Here is a 24758-nt window from a genome sequence, read left to right as displayed (position 1 = left end):
TTTGCCAGGCAGTTCGTAGCTGTGTTTTGGGGGATGTACATCCTTGTTCAGACAGAAGGCTATGCGGAAACAGATCGACCGCCTTTACCCTAGGTGATCACGTGGACTTTGATTCAATCAGTTTCTAAATACGTCATTATTTATATCGCACAGACCTCCATCACCGGAGATGGTTTCTGTTTCAGCATACATCTTCCCCGTGAAGAAAGGAAATCAAAAGAGTGGAATCTGTAGGCTGTGTAGATATTCATGGTGTTGACTCTCTGGACTCAAAGCCTGAAATAAATAATTTAATAATACTGTAAGAATATTTCTACTTCTATAAAGAAACTATAAACAATGCATATTCACCTTCTCAAAATATTGCTTATTCAGAAAACAATATTCTTCTGAAATAGAGACATCTTAGGAAAATTGATCAGAGTGAATAACATTACAGGCTACTTCAGAACAATCTTGAAGGTATCAATTCCTGATCATCTGATAGGTCTAAAACACAAACAGAATATTCTTTGTAAACACAACAGATGCATCTATTTAATGACAGGGTGTACTACAGTTCTTTATATCAATGTCACACAGAAATTCACTCTTGTTTAAATGAAACAGGTTTTGATATTTGTATTATGTATTTAATCATGAAATATTTTGTTTAGTCTGGCCATGCTGAAAGCATACTTTCGCTAGAGTGAAATAAATAAGATTATTAAAATCAAGTTAAATATCACGTTTCGTCACACCTACAGTCAGTCTGTCTCATTGACACTAGGGTTTTCTGAGTAAGTTCATGGAGATAACAAAAACATATGATATGAATAAGACTTGTATTTTTTTGTCAGATGAAATGTTTATGTCATCTTGTGGTTTACTAAAGTACATATTTATACTTGTGGCTGTGCGACTCATGAAAATATTAATTTTGTCAGATCACAAGATGAGATAAATTCATGCTATCATAGTTATTTGACAAGGAAAACAAATTTTCTCCATGTATTTATACTCTTTAATTCTCGTCTTGATTAATTATCAACATTACCAAAATGATCACACCACTTGACTTGATTTAAAATAACTAAAGTTCTAAAGATTGTTAACAATAGCAAAATATTTCATCATAACAATATAATTATTGCACACTTACACAGTAAACACAACTATCCTCTAATAATATGATTAATAATCAGTAATACATTGTATGTCATTTGCTTGCACAAAAGAAATAATTTTGTTTTAAGAGTTTCAAACATGTTTGTGTACATAAAACCAGATGGATTTCATAATTAAACAAAGGGAATATATGAGTTATGATTGCAATACCGATGGGAATTACACAACATCCATAAAAAAATCATTCTGTTTTTAGTAATCTCTATCTCAATTTATGAATTTGAAATATTTGAATACAGACTGTTAAAGAGCTATCTGTTTCTGTACATTACATAAAGATCATGTTGATTTACTGGCCATTAATTAGTTGGGGTTTTGTTCATTACATGACTTGATTATTTTGGTACAGAAAAGTAATTATCATTTTGGGGGAAATATTGTTTTCAAAATTGCAGATCAAACTGTACTTCACTTAAAATATTTACACATCCTTTATGTAATAATTCAGTTGAAGAATTACACCTCGTGCTATCTAATCTGTCAACATTGACAATTAAAATACCTACTGTTCACAATCACAGCAGCAGCAGATCTAGAGGTCTAATATTTTTTTGGAATGTATTTGAGTCCATTACAATTTACATCCAATACACAACTGATGCAAAATTCCGAATGGTTTATCATGAAAAATTCTTAATAGGTTACAATAAGATAAATATAATCAACATATCAATTTAGTTAGTTTCTGATAGCTATCTAGATATGGTCCAAAGGTCAATAATTTCTACTCGACTTCAAATACAACTCGCACCTTGACTAAAACAAATAAATAAATAGTTTGAGTTAATGTTGTGTAAAATATGAATTATTCTTTACACGATTCCTGTAGGAATTTGTATTAAATCTGTTCATTGCTAAACTGCAATGGGAGTTACCAGTCGGTCATGGATATTTGAAATTGAAATCACAACAGAACGGCCAGACTCACTTGATAAATTTATATCAATAATGTGACCAGATAACAGTAAAATCATTTGGCAATTATAAGAATAAGAATAGTGTTCAATACTTACGATAAATGTTGCTGTGATAGTACCGGAATGGTTAAATTGTCACAGTTTGTCCCGATTGCGTTCCTTGTTGACATCGCCATGTGTATCATGTGCTATCCAGCCTTCACCTTCTGCTCTCCAACCCTCGCTTTCAAACCGGAAGTAGTGAAGTGTGAAAAAGGTCAATACAGCTACTATATTGCAAACAACTTAACACTGTGACGTTAACTACATTGTTGTGATGCAAACAATGGAGATTAGCCACACGTCAGACTTATATGTGAATGCGTTAGTTTAATCCATTTGCTAGATTAGTTTCTCGCTAAGAAATAGAATTAATGATGTCCATGAAATCATCAACATTAATTCTGATTAATGACACTTTAATTCAACACAGTACATATTGTATGTGTTTCTTTAGCAAACTGGGTTGTGGAGCGAAAAGTAATGAACAGCGACTCCTTTTTTTATTTGAACAGTTACATGTCTTAAAAAAGGTTAAATACTTGTTGTTCTGACCACTGAACGTCCTTGATGGTTGGGGACAATCAAAGTGTTTACTGACCTTTTCACCTGAAGCCATAGAAACATGGAAGAGCCTGAGGCGTCATATATATTTACATGATATTAGGTAACCTTTTAAATTCCACTATAATGATGCAACATTGTCTCCCCTAAGAATATTTCCACGCATGAAATAGATATAATATTAGAACAGTCAGAGTCTTACCTCAATGTGATCCCTGAACTCCTCAAATATTCGCAGAAGGAAAAAATTACGTTCGATAATATAGAAAGACTTTATTTTGGACGTTCATTGATAATAACAGTATTATCCATTTGATGGGGTGGGGGGGGGGGGGGGGGGGGGACTGGGTTTACGCCACCGGTTATATCACAAACGTCAAAGAACATGAAGTCTTTGTTCACATTTCATACAGGAAATCTAGGCCCTCACAAAGCCTGGGGCAATTCAGGAAGCAGTCACCAATGATGTGAAAAAATAGATATATGCATGCGTACTTGCAATTCGAGTGTACAGCCTAATGTATTTAAAACACAACGCCGAACTTCCCTGATGATGTTCGGCATAGTGTTTTGTTTTAAATTTCAAAATATGTGTACACACACACACACACACACACACCAGTAGCTCCCTCCATATACATATTTCTGTGTCATGGTGTGTATGTGTGTCTTTGTGTGTGTGAGTGTGTGCCTTTGTGTGTCTGTGTTTGTGTGTGTGTGTGTGTGTGTGTGTGTGTGTGTGTGAGAGAGAGAGAGAGAGAGAGAGTGAGATGAGATTAACTTCACATAATCTAGACAATGTTACGATAAAAACTACAAATATGGAAAAAGAGATTTATTACACAAATAGACATTTTATGTACATTTAGAGACATATAAGATGACAACATGTGATCATGAATCTGTACAATATTTACAATATTCCATTAACGGAATATAACAAATTGATGTTTGACTATTTCTCTGTAATATACCCAGATATGTACCCACAGAGCAACATTAATATTAGTACCATTGTGGTAACGTTTGACATTACGAAAAACACATCGAAATGCACATGATAACGAAGAGCGGACAGAAAACCGTGGTGGCAGAGTTTGACACGGACTAGGACATTGACATGGTACACACAGTAAAAGAGTATAAAAGAATATCCAAGTTCGGCGATAGTAAAACGTACACAGGAATGAACTCCCATACATGGATGAGAGTATACCATCCGGTAACCTTATAAATATAACACCAGAGACTAGCCAGTCTCGATTAAACAAGGACACAAATTTCATTTGGCTCCAAAGGGACAATGATTTTATTATGAATCAATCACTGAAAATCACTGATGACACCAGGGCCCACTTGCACAAAGCGATCTTAGCGCTAAGACTATCGTGAGCCTATGTTTAAGTATGGGAGTTACGATTACCTTAGCGCTAAGATCGCTTTGTGCAAGTGGGCCCAGGTGTTCGCGAAAATGGTAGGCATGTCCTGCCTTACCAGTAGCTTCCGCCACTCACACAAATGGCATAAAAATGTGTATTTGTTACCTGACACCGCACAGCAGTACACCTGCCATGCGACGGCTGCAGTCTAGACAATCAAGTCACCAGACATCCACACGGTAACGCATTTACTTTAGTTTAGTTTTAAAAGCGATACGTTAATGTTGAATAAATCACGCCTTCGCGAACAACTTCACGTTCATAAGTTCTAAAGTTGTCGACAGAGCAGCAAGTGCATCATCCTGTGTGAGAAAATCATTATCCTAAACTCGACTTAAAAGAATGGTGTTTCATACACACAGTCATCTAATTCCTCCCTTGACTGTCGTGTGGTGTTAACCATGGGAATGTACATATTTGTATGGGCAGCATCAGTGTTGGTGTTGGAAGCATGGGGTTGTTTCAAAATGCTTAGGTAGGCAGGGCATTGCTCTGAAAGCACTTGACATCCATTGGGCCGCCTGGCGATATTGGCTGTGTCGTATTGCTCAAAGGTCCTTCCTCGAGGTCGTCGCTTTCGTCTAAATGAAACAATGATAGTATTCATCTTTAACATTTAACGTGAAGATGACTTCGAATTGATACAAATTTGATCAGAAAACGGGCACATCCTGAAAAAGATTTGAAATATTAACATATCATTTCAATTACCTGTCCTTAACTAACATTGATATTAATATAAATTATATACATTTAAAGACTCATTGGTTGATCTTTGAATCATTTTGTGGTGCGGTGTGGTAGCCTAGTGGTTAAACCCACATGGATACAATTTGTAAATCTCACGTTAGTATTCCCTGCAGTGTTACGGTTAGAATATTGCTAAAAATGGCTTAAAGTTCATTTTATTACACATGACAACCTTCAAACAACGAAAATTAACTTCTTCGGAATCTCTATGCATGAAATCGAATATTTCCTATATTACGACAAGTACATTACCTGGCAAGTACGGCTTTAGCAACAACAATGGCAATGGCGACAAATAGGACAACACCTCCTGCAGATGCACCAACAACTCCAACTGCAATAAATGTACATGACAGGTCCCATAAGTCTACATTGTTTTATTTTAAGAAAATGCTCAATTATCCTGAAATATTTGAAATATTTAAAGGCAAGAGGATCCGTACATGTATTATATAACAATTCCTTCATTCTAATGGGGTGACAGGAGTAGCTTTGAGCCTCAGACTGTCTATATTGTTTGTGTGTTTCTACCGTCCTAAATTACCGCCCACTAAAAATGGGTTTTATATCCGACATTCACTCACCTAAGATTCCGCTAGGGAGCAAATTTCCGAATTAAGAATCCTTGATAGTTTTTTTTGGAAGGATTCTCCGTCTAAAGACTCTCAGCTTCTGTTTAGCTTAGTTCTCAACACCGATACAGTCGTTCTACAAACTTAGTACAAGAACGATACCGTGTGTTAATAGCATGCACTTTGATAAAAAATATAACTCTCGAGATCCAGAGTCATATTGTAAACCATATTACACACGCCTAAATATATGACAGACAACTTTTTTCAACTGAATGTGGTTTATGTTATTTTCATTTTCTTATTCCGTTCGCTCTCTCCGTTTGAAGGTGAGCATGACGACACACTCAATACACGGACACCTGCGGAAACTCCTGTTTATCCTCTGTTTGTGGAAATGATGTGTTCATCGGAATTTGCATACAGCTGTCCAGCCTTTAACGTTGTTAAAATGATGTTGGCTTTGTTGATTTTCAATGGGGTGTGATATATTAAAACTGTATTACTACACGTAATGTGTTAACGCTCAACCCGCAGCAGGCCAAGGAGACTATGCTTGTCGTAAGAGGCGACGAACGGGATCGGGTTGTCAGGTTCGCTGACTTGGTTGATGCATGTCATCGTATCCCATTTGCGTAGATCGATGCTCATGATGTCAGCCACTTGATTGCCTGGTCTAGACTCGATTATTTACAGACCGCCGTCATACAGCTGGAATATTGCCGAGTGAGGCGTTAAACAACAAACAAACAAACAAACAAACAACAAACAAAGCAGGCCATATTACGGCTGATACATTGCCTCAGATAGTAATTTGGAAAATAATTGTTCACTTCACAAGTTTAGTGTCCCCGACACAAAAAGAGAGAAAACATATTCTGTATCCAACAAAATAAATAAGCACCAAATGTTAAGCTGAGCTATTTTGTAATGACAACAAACTTACATATTCACACTTGATCGCGACTTTAAACCCAGTTTCACCCCCACCTCACCTCACATTTTCAGGGTAATTCAGTCTTGAACACAATCTAACAATCCACCTTGCTTCGATGCGATCGATGTTTTGTTGAAGCAAATATTGTAGTTGTAAATAAAAATGTTGATCGTATGCAAAATTGTCTTACTTAGAAGGGACGTATTGCTTGCTTCTTGTTGGGTTTTACCCCGCATGTCTGAAATGTTAAGAACAAAGTGATGGGTTATGTGGCTCTCAGATATTAGAACATGAGCATGTGTCCATATATAGAGAATACTACACTCATTCTCGTTAGATACCAGAGTATTCAGTAGTTGCGCAATAGTAGTATGATACACGGCTATATGTAATAAGCAATCTCATTAAAATCAGATCTTCTCGCTGCCGCTAAACAAAGATCTGAGGACATCCCATTACGGGTCACGTCAGACCGACCTTTCGCAAACTCTGACCGACCAATGGAATTACTGACAAGAAGTCGACATTAGCCAATCAGGAGGCAGCTTTCTCGTGCTTTACGGCACTAATTTTAAATTGGCGACTACGCTTCGAAACATATTTTGACAAATTCTCGCTTACAAATTTGAATCCTGAACAAAAGAACGTTCTAGAATGGCTAGTATATGGTCTAGATTGTATAGATTTAGTCGTTAAGCCCGTAACTATCGTTCGAAATACCCCGTTTTAACGTTTTCGAGGCTGCATGATTAGAAATCACATTCCGACTGTCACTTTCATGATCTGGTAAGCGACGCTCTGATTGGTCGGATGAAAGGTCGTTCTGACATGACCCCTAATGGGATGTCCTCAGATCTTTGTTTAGCGGTAGCGAGAACTAAGATATGATTTTAATGAGATTGATGTAATAAGGTGCCAATGAGCTGCATGTAACTGCATTGTGGCAGGGGTTTCATTCGTTTTAAAATATGAAATATGTCCGGTTGTCGTTTTGGGTAGAAGGAAATAGGGCAAGGTCTCTAAGCCGTTTACGTTTGCCACACGACATGGGGCTTCATAATTATATGTGTATGTGGCAGTTACATATTTTGACTATTTCTTGTATTTTACCTTTTAAGTATAATTCATGTACATAATTAAATGCAGTTGTAGTCATTCTTTTTTTATTGCTCAGCCTACTTTAAACACTTAACCATCAGTCACATCACTCTTACCAAGCATGCTTACTGCATGGTTTGTTTGTGAATGTCACACCCTGTGAACTAATACAATAGCCCCAGCCTTCTCCCTACTCAAGCCTTTTGTCTATATGGCCAGCTTGGGTACTCAGCCATTCTGTATGCTGGACACCTAAGGACTGTGGTCACTCCACATATGCCTCTCCACGGATAAAGATATATATATATTCACGTGTTTTTTCACAAGGATCGTTTTTGGGGAACCTTAGATCAAATTCCAAGGTTAGTATATTGTATTATTGAATTGAGGATTTTATTCATTGAATTGTATTTGCAATATTGTAGATATTGTTTGTATTTGGATATATGTGTGTTTAGACAGGAATACACGGAATGTAGATTATCATTTCAGTTTAACAACCAAATAAGGATCCTACAATCATTAAAACATGTACAAGCATTAAACTAAAAAGTAAGATTAGTAGTTTTAGAAATGATAGAGGTTACTTGTGATATAAGAGGTAAGGCTAAGCAAGCATGCATGGTATGAATGTAGGTAAACATATATGAATGAATGAAAGTAAGCATAAATGAATGAATGAAAGTAAACATATATGAATGAATGAAGGTAAACATAAATGAATGAATGCATGAGTCATTTTATAATATTACTCTTTCATGTTTAGCTACATGTATAGTGTGATAGAAAGTATTTGTTCTTATTGGCACGTCTGCATGTACTGTATATATTATTATTTCCTCTGCAGACAAGTTTTGCACTACTGTGCAGAAACATAGCGCGGCATCGTCCCCAGGTGTGATATCAACCCAGGCCCACACACCTGGTAGGTTTACATGTCGTTTACATGTTGTCGTTTACATATCGTTTACAGGTCATTATCTAGAGTAAGTAGTTGATCATATATCAAGACAGAATTCGTTTCTAATTAACATGTACATAAATATATTTTACCCAGTGCATTAACAACAATACTATGTACTGCATCTCACCAATAATACTAGTATGCATATGAATTGTATGTATATATCTGTGTTTATGATATGTGTATTGTTTTATATGTGCTCTATTGTATACCTGATTGTTTCAGGGTGGTTTTTCCGAGTTATGTAGCAGGGCGTGGAGTCATCCCACAGATGACATCCTTACCTTGTCAGCTTGCTGACGGGGTTAACCTCTTTGGTCATGTGGACAAGGCGTCCGACCTCTGATCAGAAGGTCCGTGGTTCGAATCCCATCACGGGACTCGGAAATTTTATGGCCGCTACATGTACTTTGTATGGCTCGGTGTTTTTAAAATTATTGATAATGGATTACAAATCCACAGCGACATCGTACATGTCCCTCGACTTTAATTTAAAAAGAACGTAACGCCTAAACAGCCTGTACTTAGCTGTGACATTGATCCATTTTCAGTATTGTAACCATGTCATTAACAAATTTACTTTTAGTAGAAATAGTTTAAGTAGGTCATACACGCAACCTACTCTGGGGTGGAGGTTTGGCAATACCACTCGTATATCTATTTGACAGAAAATATTCAATGTTTGTTGAGCGGATGTTAAGCACACCTTCTCTCTGGTGACTGTAGTTTGATACCCCTCGCAATATGTCATACCTTCATCACAGTTGTCTCCACTCCATCCTGACAGACACCCATCCGGGCACTGACCCGTCACGTGATTACACACACTTCCCGTCATGCAGTGCGAACAGAATGATGCGCAGTCTTTACCGTGAGTACCCGGGTTAGACCCTGAAAGAGGATAAGAACATACAGGAGATGCTATTCACTATACTACTAATTTCGTTGATCTCATCAATCGCTGGAGCAACGTATATTAACAGTACTTAGTTCAATAGTTTTAGTGATAACTTCAGTTCAATACGCTATCCTGATGAAACTTATCCAGATAATCTCGAAAAAAACAGCATTGCACTGCAAGTAAATATTCATGGGCGTAACAGTTCAAGATTATTCGTCAAATCGTAGAACTAATGCGTTTACTATTCAGATTTATATGTTCGTCTTAATTAAGCAGCTAGCTGGGTTGTACACTTCCCCATACTATGAATTAAATTGCAGTGTAACCCCAGTTATACCTGACATTATTACCAAGCTTTGAACTTTTTGTTTGGGTAGGGGATAGTAATGTTTTAAAAGAAAATCATTGGCTGCAGAAAAAAGTGGAAATGGACATTTCCGCATGCTGACAAAGGTTTCCTGATGAAAGCTTCTATGCCAAGCTATACCAAAACCCTATACAATATCAACTACTGATGTGCTTACTCTCGTCGCATTTAGCGCCTCTCCATCCCTGTTGACATCTAAGCGGACATTGACCAGTCACGTGATGACACACACTTCCTGTTTTGCAGTGGGAGCAGAGTGAGAGACACCCCTCACCATGTGTGCCAGGTATACATGCTGAAACGAATCAGTAAACGATTTAATCGGGGATATTCCTACTTGAACATGTAAATACTCGATTCTGGGTCAGGCAAACCGGTAGTTGAGCAATCGACGCCGAATGTTTGGTATAATAATACATAATACATAATAATGGCCACAAAAAACCCTTTCCATATTCATAAGAAATCTCTGCTAAAAGCTGAATCAATCGTTTGATTCCGACTGTATCCTGGGGTTGTGTCTAAGAATCATTATTAAATAGTGATGATACCAGGTATTCGCGAAAAGGTGAGCAAAAACAAAGTGTAAAGGCCAGAAATAAACAACAATGACATATTATCGTTGTGACACAAACAACAACTCCGACCACACGACTTCGGCTACCTACATATACGTACAGGTACGTTCGGTATCACTTCTCTGAACTCACAGGTTGATGAGGATTGCACCTGGGTAGATGAATTAAGATTAGGTTTTGATTTCATTTTAACAAGAAATTACTGTAAGTTTATAATAAATATTTCACTTACGTGTCTTACACAAAGAGCCCAACCAACCATCTTGACATCCATTCACACAAAGTCCAGAGCGCTTGTCACAAGGAACACCACCAGCACACTGCCCACATGATTCACAGGAAGTTCCATACGTATTTGGGAGACATGCTGAAGCATTAAATATTAACAGAAATGGAGTGCATTACCAGAACCCGATCATAACATAATCACAGCGGTGAATGCATGTGTCTTTTCTGGTGACACAAACAACACATGGATGACTATTCTGAATAATATTCTGAACTCACTTCAATGTGAGTGAGTGAGGTTTTACGCCACTTTTAGCAATATTCCAGCAATATCACGGCGGGGGATACCAGAAATGGGCTTCACACATTGTACCCATGTCGGGAATCGAACCCGGGTCTTCGGCGTGACGAGCTAACGCTTTAACCACTAGGCTACCCGACCGCCCCTCACTTCAATGTACATGTACATAGAGGATATTATATGAGTGTTGATGTCATACTTTGTTTGACATCATAGTATGACATCAACACGGATATAATGTTCTATTTATTATCGAAGTAGATGTCTACACACAGAGACGAACTTTAGTGTTTACTCATAGGGACAGCACGTCGCAACAGCAGCGGAAAAAATACACTGCTGTCTCGTGTCGTGATATAACCCTAGGGCACATATGATTTTTATGAACCCCGATATGTTTGCCCTCGTAGGTAATAAATCATATCATGGTTACCTCGGTCACATCTGTCCCCGGTCCATCCTTGTTGACACCCAGCTGGACAGACTCCCAGGACCTTGTCACAGGGGACCCTTCCTGCACACAATCCACAGGGAGTACACTCGGAGCCATGGGTGTTGGCGGGACATGCTTGGAACAACGGACATATAATATGTCAGTTCTGTGAACACATGGATTGGACTCCTGTTCTTTGTTCTGATTCCGTAGTAATAAGTGACAAATAGTTTTGGTCAAAATTGCGGTGAGTGGGTGAGTGAATGCTGTCAGAGCCATTTTCAGTAAATAAAACGGTCTGCAAGTACTTGTTTCAGGTGACTTGTTTTACTGACGTTTTAGTGAATATACATATATGTCCTCAGGTAAAGTCCACAACACAAGATTTCACTATAACGCAATTCCTTTTATGTGATGACATAGTAGATGACAATCAGCCCAGCCATAATCACTTCGTCACCTGTACAGTCTTTAGACACATATATTGTTCCAGGTTTACAGTTTCAAACAGATGCTAAAAAGGGGTGCTTCTTGCCCTTGCTTAGATGGTACACCATAGCAATTGATGTTTTAGAAACTCATCACACATTCGGCATTATCCTGGTGCTAGAGTTTCTGGTTTCTAGCTTCTGAATCACAAGTGCATATATAGATGCTTAGTTGGCATACCGTGACAGGTACACATATTTTACAGTCTATATGGTACACGTTTACTGTGGATTTTATTAAATTTGTTTCATTGCAGGGGATTTGGCAGACCTCTAATGAGGTGGTGAGCAGTTAACTGTTTGCATTGCACACATTCTGGATGGATACCCGCGAAGATCCGGGTCAGAATAGGTCGCCAGCAACCCATGCTTGCCGTAAAAGGCGACTATGCTTGTCGTAAGAGGAGGCAAACGGGATCGGTTGGTCAGGCTCGCTGTCTTGGATGATGCATGGATCGATGGATTGTCCAGATCGATTATTTACAGACCGCCGTCACATAGCTGGACTATTGCTGAGTGCGACAATAAACAAACAAAAATCCCTTGGTTGGGGACTGCTCAGTGTTGATGAAGTGAGCTATTGTACAGATGACTTTACTGTTCTTGGGGGGTTCCTTTATTGTACGTCACAACACCCGACTACAGTTAGGACTGGTCACAATAACGACAGTGTATGAGGAAGTGAAACGCAACAGTCAGTAATAATCCAGCTCTATAACGGCGGCCTGTATATATTTGAGTCTTGACCAGAACCTGTGACTGAAAGCATGAGGATCAATCCCCATCAACTGTGTACTTTGACACCCAGACAGTCAAGTCAGCGACCCTGGGCATAGTCATGTTTTTCATGTTAGTCGTATCTTACGACCAGTACGGGGTACTGCGGACCTGTTTGACCTAGAAGACCCACATACCGCAGAACGATAGAAACATGTAATTTCAATTTTATAGTGAAGACGATTACGTTAATTCTCGGAGTCGGGACAATAGCTACCCTACGAATGATAAATATTTCCTGTCGTCTTGTATGATGTATACAGACTAATTCTACCTGTTTGACAAAGGTCCCCACGCCATCCTGCTACGCACCCGTATGGGCAGGTACCATTGACTGGGTCACACATTGCTCCAGAACTGCAATTGCCACACTTCGATGCGCACTTCACCCCGTAGGTACCTGGTGTGCACACTGATGAGAAGGAAGATATGTTAGACCGGGGCCCTGTTGCACAAGGTGATCTTAGTTCTACGTTAATCGTAAGCCTATGAAAAAGTATGGGAGTTACGAACAACTTGGCACTAAGATCGCTTTGTGGAACAAGTTCCAGGGATTTTAATCTACTACGCATCAATGTATTGGATATAGAGTAACCCTGCATCTGTGAATAATGCCAGGTTACCATTTATACAAACGTTAAATCACATTATTGTGGGTATCTCAGGACAACAATGACATTTTCAACCTCTTATCGATCTTGTGCACCATTATACTTCAAAACCACATCATCGATATTAACCGAATGATTTCACACTTTAACATGTCGCCATCCTCATATTTCTTGAGATATCAATAGGTTCGTTAAATTGTTTCTAACACTCGGCTTATTTCAATCCACCATAAGGCATCTCGGTCTTAGGAATCCATGCTGGAACTGGACTCAATAGTTTCACTAGTTCACGTTACTATCACATTAAACAACGCAATCTGCTGGCGACGGTGACCCTTATTGACATAACAACTATGAAATATATACATCGCGAACTAATGCCAACCATCTACCTCCTGAATAAACGATTGTGTGTCCTTTTTAATGTACCTTGTCTGCAGTCATTGCCTTTGTAACCAGCGGCGCATCCAACCAAACACTTTCCCGTGGTCTTCTCACAGACTGATCTCTCTTCGCAGTTTCCACATTGCCTACATTCCTCTCCATATTGGCCCGATAGACACTCTATTGACGCAAATTACATGAAAAACAAGAAGACAATATCATCTCTATCCCCCGCCCATTGTCCAACCTTCAAGACAATGATACGTGCAATCAAATGTAACATTATAAATTAACAGTTTGTCCCCCTGCTTGCGGAGGGAATTGAATACAAAAGTTACCGTATAACATCTCAATAAAACTTTGTACAAATATCTGCTTTAGTAAGACTATAATGATAAACCAAGTTTATAATCATCTACCAGTATGCGACGGCTAGGAATATTTTGTATCCTTGAGCGCTGCCCAATTCACTCATTTAGATATCATGAATTGTATTGGAGAGCATTGTTATACAGGCTTGTATTGTTGCAGGCCCGCCCTTTGCCGAAAGTTACCAGAGTAAGGTACACGATACAGATAAGGTAAAAGATTGTGAGTATGCTGACCCCCCAAAAACGTGTTGAAATATTTCTGATACAACTACTATGAATCCTTTTATGGCTTTGTTTGTCGCAGCGTTTACTGGTGTGTCATTTTATTGAAATAAGAAAAAAAAAAAATCTTAAAGAACAAAGACTCAGCCATAGACTGACATTGTACAAAGTTTCATGGAAGAGTACATAAAAGAACTGAGGTAAAATTGTTAAGATTGCTTCCATTCAATTCAAGTCTAAATTTATAAAATTCATGTCAAAACAATATAATTTGGGGAATCATAAATAGCAAAAGGCATCTCTACACTATGTAGTGAATGTGTGTACCAGATTTCATAAAGATATCTCTAATAACTTTCGAGTTCTGCTCTGGAAATGAAACCCACAGCTTCCATTCAAGTTCAGAGACAAAGTCCAAAATTCAACAAATTATATAAATGATATTGAAAATGCAAGGGAAACCTAAATAGTGAAAAGGCACATCTACATCATATGGTGAATGTGTATACCAAGTTTTGTAAAGTGTATTTCACTGCGTTTGCACAAGGGAATTCCCCGCGAAGAACAAGTTGAGAAAGATTGTACTAAATAAAATAATACCCACAAGGAAGGAGTATATGTATTTAATCGGTATTCAACACATGAAAGCGACAAAACAGTTTCTATAATCAAATGAAATCTTTGCTAAAAGCAGAGTCCATTGTACGATTCCGACAATATCATAAACATGACATTGTGTTTATGAATGCTTATCAAATAGTGATGACACCAAGTATTCGAGAAAAGTGACCGCATCCTGTCCCACCGGTGACACTTGTCTCAAACACATGCATAGGCAAATCAATTGTTCACTGAACAGTGAACCAAAAATATTTACAGATAAAGGAGCATGAATTGGTCTCAAAACTTAGGAATAGAGAATATACAGTTCTATCCATGTTCCAGTTCTATTTAATGCAAACTTGAAATTATTTTTAATGCAAAGTTTCCAGGGTACTTACTCAAATGTAATACAATACACTAAATTACCCGATGGTTTTCTGTTGGAGAACACGTGGATTCCAGCAGGCTGTGTGATCTTCTCGGATGCCATGGTTCCTATTGTCCCACCGGTTGAAGGCATGTTGAATATTGCCCTGAAATACGTTCAGTGGCTACCACATGCTTGCATTTTGATAAACCGTTATGGAAATTACGGCTTCTGATTGGTTAATATGACTTCTCGAAAGTGCGTTCATGGATCATGTCATTTCATCATTATGACGTCATAAAGTTGGGGTAGTCATCTTAATGTCGGAGATCAGCCTAATGTGACGCAGGTAATGCTTAGCACTGTGGTGTCACCCATGGGTAGTGGTACGTTGCTGACAGGCCAGAGAAAATTATCGGGTCGAACCCGAAAATGGAACCCCCGATTACCGGATCCTGGTCACACGTCAGTTGTATCTAACTATATACACAAATAAAGGCGACAAACCCGCTTCCATAACCATACATCTCTGCTAAAAGCAGGGATCTGTGTGACTCCGACTGTTTTGTGAGCACGTGTTTATGAATAACTATCAGAAAATGATGATACCGGGTAAGGTGAGCATATCATGACACATCACCCGTAACAAACACATGCAAAGACAGGTCAAGTATTCACAGGACCAAAAGTCAATAAGGACTTGCATCAGACATCATTTTGATAGACGATGTGTCAAATCACCATAAAACATTCTGAAAGCCTTACGGAAAGAAAACGTGTCAGAAAGTCACCTTCTGTTCCTGTCTGTGAAGTAGATGGCGCCATCATGAAAGTAAATATCGAAGTATCGAGCTCCAGGTTCATGCAGCAAAACTGTTCTGTGCGAGCCATCTACCCACACTGATTGTAGTTTGTACGTCAAGGAGTCGCACCAGAAGAGGATTCCATCTGAAATACAGAAAGAACAGTAAACTGATGATGGCTGTCGCTGTATTTTTTGAAGGACTGTTGACATTTGAAGAATCATGAACAATGTATTTTATAAGCTTTCTTGTATGTATTCTGTAGGCCGGATTTAGAAAATACATTAAGTGTTAGTTAATTGTATTTGAATTGATCTGGGTAACATAATATATTTATGTATACTTAACATAAAAAGTAAGGGATCATAAATATGTTTATAAAATAATGTGCTCAGTCTTCACGAGTAACGAGAGTAATTTAGGTTTAAAGACGCTTTGAACAGTATTTCAGTTATATCACAGCGTTAGAGGAAAGCTGGAAGAGGTGCAGGTATGAGACATGTAATACTTTGGTGAAACCCATGCGCACGAGCATATGCTGCTTATAAACCTAGAAACATCGAACTAGTCGATCTTACCTTTCTGGCACAGTAAATCGCCATTGACGACTACCCCCACAACTCACACCCCACCCACAACCCGCCGACACCCAAGCCAAACCCCGCCCACACCCCACCCACACCCCACCGAAATTTACTCATCATTAAAGTAAGATAGGCTATAGAAGCTCACTTCTTCTGTCTATTGCCAGCCCGTTCGGCCATCCAAGACCTTTAGTGACGATTCTTCTGATGTTTGTACCGTCATAATCAGCTGATGCTATGTAGGGGGAAACCCCCCAGTCAGTCCAGTACATCATCCTGAAAAGGGACAAATGTGCGAAATAATAATTGATCCTTCGCGCATGTTTCATACTTTGTCTACAAGTAACATTAACTACCTGTTTTCTTCATGTAGAACAATCCCTCTGGGTTGGTCAAGCCCAGTGTTAATGACGATCTCACTTCCGGTTCCATTCATGTTCAGTACAGCAATGACGTCATTTCCGGTGTCTGTGTAAAAGATCCTCCTGGCGACGGAATCAACGGCTATGCCATCTGGTATGGCACCTGTAAAACAATGGGAAGAACATACATGTATGTAGATCTCGACCATGGCTTTATTCACCTCGATATAAAAAAAACGTATATCAAAAGGTACTCTGATATTAAATCACTTATAAACGTATTTTCATAAAAGAACAATTCATCAGTGATTTGATCTTTAATATATTAAACTTATTATAGAAAGTTTAAACCAGAAATAGTTTCGTCTTGAATGAAGGGTACTCGGATATAAGAGATATTGTGCACTAAAAGACCCTCAAAATCGGAATATATACTTCGATTGTCAAACGATGGATAAGATTAATTATCACCAAATGTATTGTGATCACTTCGTTATGGCAAGCTTTTGGTTGAACATGATCTTTTGACTTTTACTTGTATCAGTTACTCCCCGTGAGATGTTTGGGTTAGAATAGGTCCCTATCATCCTGCATGGACCGTTCTCATGTCAGGAATGTCTGGTCCAGACTCAATTATTTCCAGGTCGTCGTCAAATAGCTGTAATGAGGCCTTTAGCAACAAACAATAATTATTAACAAACAAATCCACATACTTGAATTCAAGGTCAGGATGAGCTCATCGGTGTTCTTGTTCAGATCTCTTGCTCTGATCACCTTCAGAGCAACGTCTGTCCAGTAGACTCTCTGCTCTGTATGGTCGTAATCAATCGCTACCGGGCGCGAACTGGCAACCAGACTTGATATTTTTCCCGCCGATGCGGTAATAGATAGCTTGAGTAACAATCCGGGGTCCACGTTACTGACGAGAATAGTTAGTTCGGGGACTGCCACTGTAACGAGAGAATTAAATTAAATGCATTATTGAAAGAACTAAGCTACCAAGATAGTGTAAGCTAATAAAAGCGACTCGCCGTTTCCGTAATCATACGATATCTGTGCTAAAAAGTCCATTGTACGAGTCCGAATATGGCATATGCGTGCGTTAATGAATTACTATCATGAGTAATGATACCATGTGATCGTTAAACGGTGAGCATATTCTGCCCCACCGGTGGCACCCGTCACAAACACATGCATGGGCAAGTCAAATGTTCACCTGAGAAAAAGCACGGGAAAATAGTGAGTGAGTATAGTTTGAAGCCGCTATTAGAAATAGTCCAGCAATATCACATGGGCTTAACATAATGTACCCTTGTCGGAAATCAAATCCGGGTCTACGGCCTGATGAGCGAACGCTTTACCACAGGGCTACCCCACCGTACGGGGAAATGTGGTATATATGGTATTTCAAAATAGGGAATTTCATCGGACATCATTTTAGTGACTGATATGAAAACTTTTGAAAATGTCCTCGGCATGTCGACCATAAATACTGGGGCCTGAATGTTGTAACCGTGATTTAAACATGGCTTTTTCAATAGGCGATCATCGCCTAACATGAAGTTAAAGCTTGTACCAGTCCGGACTGATTTCTTATGCTAGCACACGGAGGTACCTTGCCACAGTTTAACATGAATACTCAATTCAGACACAGTAAACTGACCAGTCATTGTTTTAGCCCCTTAATGCCGAGCCGAGCCGTACCATCGTTTAAGGTCTTTTGGTATGATGCGGCCGGGGATCGAACCCCGGACCTTCCGCTCTCCAGGCGGACGCTCTACCACTAGACCACAGAGGCGGTCTTGAAATGATTTAAGGTAGATAGATAGTATAACACTTCTACATCAGGACACAAAGAGCCTGTTAAGGATAGTGTCAACGAAGTAAACACATTTGTAAAGTGCAGGATGTAACAAATAGACAGTTACACTTCAAATCAATCCGTTGCTTCCTCTCAGTACATCGCAGTTTGTGCGGCTACTCACTTGACGTTCCCCGAGGATATGATGCATTGTCCTACATTCACCACGGTGTTCATCCTAGAATAGTATCTCCCTGCCCGTTATGTTGGACAGCATGACCCAGCATGATCATGATGTATGATATTTACAATAGTGTAGTAGGGGCGGTCGGGTAGCCTAGTGGTTAAAGCGTTCGCTCGTCACGCTGAATACCGGGGTTCGATTCCTGAGATGGATACAATGTGTGAAGCCCATTTCCGATGGCCATGATATTGCTATGATATTGCTAAAAGCGGCGTTAAACCATGCTCAATCACTACAATAGTGTAGAAATCAATAACACAAGAAGGCATTTTATCGGGTATTTACGCCTCTTTAGTAAAGGACCACTGACCAATATGCCAAATGTTGTATTTTCATAAAAGTAATTATTTCTTTTTTTCCTTACGGCGCTTAAACATAAAGGAAGGAAGAAATTTATGTGACCAGTCATATACAGGTTTGTACAAGCCCCTTCTCTAGTAAGAGGCTTTCGGCAGCTCGCTAAAATTACAGGGGCGTTGTGGGGCCGGATCTTTACCTACACACGTCAGCTTCTAATTAATTGTTCCTTCATTTTAGTAAGCAGCCCCTACTGACGTGGTTTTAGTCGTTTTTAGATGCTTATGCTTCAATGACAACAATTAAATCCGATGCAATCCCCTTTTTTGACTATATGTTCCCATATTTTTTCAGGTGAAATCAGTTTCGGGGGATAATCGAGACTGGTTCTTCTCTGGTGATGGCGTAATGAACTTCAATGTCGAAGTCTGATGGTATCAGGCAATACAAATGCATTGCGGGGTCCTTTGTCAGTTGGGTATGATCTTTGTCCTCCTATTTATGAAATAGCCAGACTTGAGCGTTCCGTTTCCGGCAGCATATAGAAAGCCGTGGCGGATGGGTATCCGGTAATGGCATGTGTTTTTTCAACTGTATACACATAACATAGCTGTTAGTCTGCCAACATCATGATATTATGATTCAGAAAGCAAAGGCAACGAGGAGACAATGTTCAAATATTTGCATAAACTGATACGTTCCTCATTTTCAAAAACGGTTAACCCCAAGGCGTGTGTGTAAAGCTGAGTGGGTGGTGAGTGATTACTGAGCCAGATGATTCTCCTCTTTCTTGTGAATGCTTCCTATACCTTCTAATGACGTCAGCTAGTAATGGTATATTTTATTGGAAAGAACAATCTTACATTTACTATTTTCCAAATAGAAAACATATCAACATATTCGTGATAAGACGTATTGTGCTTTTTGCACTTTTTGTAATTAACTCTGAATTATGACCAACCCTCTTCACACAACGAAAAAATCTAAATATTTTAAAAAAATAACTCCCGAATAACAAAAAAGCAGCAGTTCAGCACTTGATTGGCATACCTTGTTTAACAAAGAAGAATTGTACAGGTAATGCGTTACGCTGCAGAAACGAACCTTACTTCATTACTTCCAACCTGTTACCTTGCACGCGCAAACTTAATTTAGACAATTCTGATTAACAAACGCACTAGTTCAGCTACTCATGTGAATAAAACAAATTACAAAGACATGATAAACAGATGATGAGGTATGCTACCGAGATTATCCCCACCCCTATTTCCATATGAAAATAATAACTCCAGAATCTTTTATCCGATACTTCTGTTAGCAGTAAAGAAACCCTTCAAGATTTGAAAACAGCATCCAACTCAAATTGCCTCTCCTGCACCTAAGGTAACCAGGGTTGATAAAACTGTACATATGATATACTGAGTTTTGTAACTGGAATTTGCCGAAACGTAAATTGATTTGGTTGGTTTGGTTTGTTGTTTAACGCCGCACTCAGCAATATTCCAGCTATATGACGGCGGTCTGTAAATAATCGAGTCTGGACCAGACAATCCAGTGATTAATATCATGAGCATCGATCCACGCAATTGGGAACGGTGACATGCATCAACCAAGTCAACGAGCCTGACCACCCGATCCCGTAAGTCGACAAGTCGACAAGCATGGGTTGCTGAAGACCTATTCTACCCCGGAATCTTCACGGGTCTAAAACGTAAATTGAATAATCATTAACTGTAGATGGGAACTGGGTCGGGTTGGATTGCGGTGACCTGTGTATAGTCAAGGTCAAGGGTAACGTTAAGAAACATGGCGGACAACATTGCACTATTTGATATAATCCATGAATAAACGAAGCATTTTAGTGATATGTTATGGGCGTGTCAGTTGGCTGAGTGATTAATTCACAATCAGAAATCAGTGGTTATTTCTAATGAAAGTGAAATTCTAAAATTCATACCTTTCAGAGCAGGTATTGTCTAAAATATTAACGTTGATGACAAAGGGTCTGGTATTGACCATCCACTAACTTATGGTTGTTTGTTTTCTTAACTATGTCTGTAATCTGATCATGCATCGTTCTGTACAATAGTATAAATACAGCATTGGTCTTGCATAAAGCGATAATCGAAGAGCAAGGTACGAATCCTCTACACAAATAAAGACGAACAGGAATTGTGTACATGTTTCTTAATATTTAGGGGCGGTCGGGTAGCCTCGTGGTTAAAGCGTTCGCTCGTCTCGCCGAAGACCCGGGTTCGATTCCCGACATGGATACAATTTGTGAAGCCCATTTCTTGCCCCCGCCGTGATATTGCTGGAAAATTGCTAAAAAAACGGCGTAAAACCATACTCACTTACTCACAGTTAACATTAACACCCGAGAAGAATCAGTCTTGACCTTCTGCGGAAACAGATTCTTTTGGGCGTAAAAGGGTGTAAAATATATGTTTGTTTTGTTTTGTTTGTTTGTTTGTTTGTTTGTTTGTTTGTTTAACGCCGCACTCAGCAATATCCCAGCTATATGACGGCGGTCTGTAAATAATCGAGTCTAGACCAGACAATCCAGTGATTAATGTCATGAGCATCGATCCACGCAATTAGGGAGCACCCGCCATTCACATTTGCATCAAAGAGTAAGCGTTTGTTGCCTGACGCTGCACGGCGGTACTACTGCCATGCGACGCCGCGTGAAAACAAAGCCGAGTTTGGGTAATTTGACCCAACCACTGTGTCAAGTGTATCATGTCATGTCTAATATGTTCATATGTATTGTGCAAGTATGTCCGGGCACACCACCACTTCAGCTAACATTTGAGTTTACAATAGAATCTCGTAATATAGGAACATGAAAACTAAAGATAAATATACAGTAAACTACGGTTATAACGAACACGCTTATAACGAACTAACGGATATTACGAACTTACTTTTTTGGTCTCGACTATTTGCTGTACTTATGCTGTATATATGCTTATAACGAACTATGGTTATAACGAACTAAAATTAGTAGTCCCTTTGAATTCGTTATAACCGTACTTTACTGTACACTACATCTTTATATATCATCCCTTGAAAACGGATGATTAGAAACATGTAAGAAAAGACACCAGGTAAGTAGAACATTTCCTTGTCCACCTGATTCAGAAGGTGTTTGATGAGGTGGCTTGATCACGTACATATTGCATTGTACTATTTTACCAAATTGAGAGAACTGAATCGGGTCTGAGTTGTTTACTGTAGCATGGTGTTTGAAGAAGCTGAATGAGCATGAAGTCTTTGATAGGCGTTTGGGAGAGGAGGAAGAATATGAATACATGAAACTGTTTATTGGTAACAACCTTGGCTCATATACACCTTATTCATCTTCTATTAGATAGACTGACTTTTGAAAAATGTGTCAGTGTTTGGGCAGAAAGGCCCATATACACCTTGTCCATCTTCTATTAGACAGACTGACTTTTGAAAAATGTGTCGGTGTTTGGGCAGATAGGCCCATATACACCCTGTCCATCTTCTATCAGACAGAGTCACTTTTGAAAGATGTGTCGGTGTTTGGGCAGCTAGGCCCATATACACCTTGTCCATCTTCTATTAGACAGACTCACTTTTGAAAGATGTGTCGGTGTTTGGGCAGATAGGCCCATATACACCTTGTCCATCTTCTATTAGACAGACTCACTTTTGAAAGATGTGTCAGTGTTCAGGCAGCTAGGCCCATATACACCTTGTCCATCTTCTATCAGACAGAGTCACTTTTGAAAGATGTGTCAGTGTTCAGGTAGCTAGGCTCTTATACACCTTGTCCATCTTCTATTAGACAGACTCACTTTTGAAAAATGTGTCAGTGTTTGGGCAGATAGGCCCATATACACCTTGTCCATCTTCTATTAGACAGACTCACTTTTGAAAGATGTGTCGGTGTTCAGGCAGCAAGGCTCTTATACACCTTGTCCATCTTCTATTAGACAGACTCACTTTTGAAAGATGTGTCAGTGTTCAGGCAGCAAGGCTCTTATACACCTTGTCCATCTTCTATTAGACAGACTCACTTTTGAAAGATGTGTCGGTGTTTGGGCAGATAGGCCCATGTAGCCCATCTTCTATGAGAGCATGCTTTTATACAATTACTACACATCTATTCACTTCCATGATTGTATTAATGTGATAAGAGGTAACCAAAAGTAGGAATCATCCTTGTCGGCAAACGGGATAACAAGACACTCTTTAACCAGGACCAGGACTTGCTAATTAAAGAGAGTGTACTGTTAATATCATTAGTAGTATGTAACTTCATAGAAATACATATGTGTTATTATAAAAGGACATGCTTTGAAACAGTATATACTACTCAAAAAAATATAAAGAACACCCGATTCTTTTCCATTACTATCGTTAATATCATAGTAATATATTGTCGAATGAACATTATTATTGAGTATAGATTATGTAGAAACAATAGAGGGCTTACCATCTCCGTAAACCTGGATAAGACACATACAAGCACACAGAGCATTGTAGTTTCCAACCATTTTGCCAGGTAGTTATCGCTAGAGTACAAAGATTGTGTACAGTACTTCCGCGTACCACTACTGCGTATAACTGCGGATGTGGTCAGGCCAAGAGAAGGAGTTTCTGCAGTTTTTCGCAAAACGTATAATCGTAATGAAAGATATAGTGACATCTTTTAATATGTTTATTCAAATCATGAAACTACTTGTTAAACAAATATGATTATTTTCAATCTTAAATGACTAACATCATAAGAGGCCACAAACGGGATCGGGTGGTCAGGCTGGCTGACTTGGTTTATGCATGTCATCGTATCCCAATTGCGTGGATCGATGCTTGTGATGTCAATCACTGGATTGTCTGGTCAAGACTCGTTTATTTACAGACCGCTGTCATATAGCTGGAATATTGCTGAAAATAACAAACAAACAAACAAACAAACACAAGGGGCGAAAGTTTCCTTTCTTCAGCCAGACTATAAAATGGTAAGTGACGTATTTGTCAAGCCAGCGAGCCTGACCATCCAATCGCCTAGTCGCCTCTTACGACAAGCATGGGTTGCTGAAGACCTATCCTACCCCGGATCTTCACGGATCTGCTTTTAGGACGATTGGGCCACCGCATTTTATAAACAATTGGGTAATTGTTTTATGTTTGTTTGTTGTTGTTGTTGTTGTTGTTCTTGATTTCAGTGGTATATCTTGATGAATGTAAATAACATAAAAGCAAAATCTATCACAATTCTAGAATGACCGTATTTGCCACAGGAATAAAATAAATAGGCTATTTACACGTATGCCTTCGGAGTTTACTTCTCTATACTTGATAATCAGAACTCGCCTGTGCATGGTAACCAGCTAATGGTCATACCAGCAACGATTAAGTGGTTGATGTCTTCCAGTTGTGGGAGCTACAGGTAGTTAAAGCATAGACATATAACTTCTGGTTAGAGGAATACATCTATCGGCGTTGTACAAACGGTTTGGTGTAGTATATCCTGGTTCACCCGAACATACTAACGCATTCTTCATGCAGTCACCATTTTGTCACAGAAGTGAAACAGCACATGGAAGAGTGAGT

The 24758-nt window shown here is 39.0% G+C and overlaps 1 protein-coding gene across 1 annotated transcript; it reads right to left on the bottom strand.

The window, feature by feature from the left end:
- Positions 1–3589: 3589 nt before the first annotated feature.
- On the bottom strand, positions 3590–23727 carry LOC139461338 (multiple epidermal growth factor-like domains protein 10). Its single transcript, XM_071242975.1, has 15 exons — positions 23638–23727; positions 17541–17777; positions 16822–16990; positions 16614–16741; positions 15870–16026; positions 15138–15244; positions 13561–13695; positions 12795–12932; positions 11256–11390; positions 10526–10660; positions 9873–10010; positions 9201–9338; positions 6576–6623; positions 5129–5210; positions 3590–4707 (listed from the first exon to the last, which is right to left on the bottom strand). The coding sequence occupies exons 1-15, from the start codon at positions 23696–23698 to the stop codon at positions 4461–4463; spliced, it is 2055 nt and encodes a 684-aa protein (XP_071099076.1). The 5' UTR covers positions 23699–23727; the 3' UTR covers positions 3590–4460.
- Between the last annotated feature and the right edge of the window lie 1031 nt (positions 23728–24758).

Source organism: Haliotis cracherodii, unplaced genomic scaffold (genome assembly GCF_022045235.1).
Source record: "Haliotis cracherodii isolate W230 unplaced genomic scaffold, xgHalCrac1.p SCAF_1, whole genome shotgun sequence".
In the NCBI taxonomy this organism is placed as follows: domain Eukaryota; kingdom Metazoa; phylum Mollusca; class Gastropoda; order Lepetellida; family Haliotidae; genus Haliotis; species Haliotis cracherodii.
This window is presented reverse-complemented; position numbering and strand designations above follow the sequence as displayed.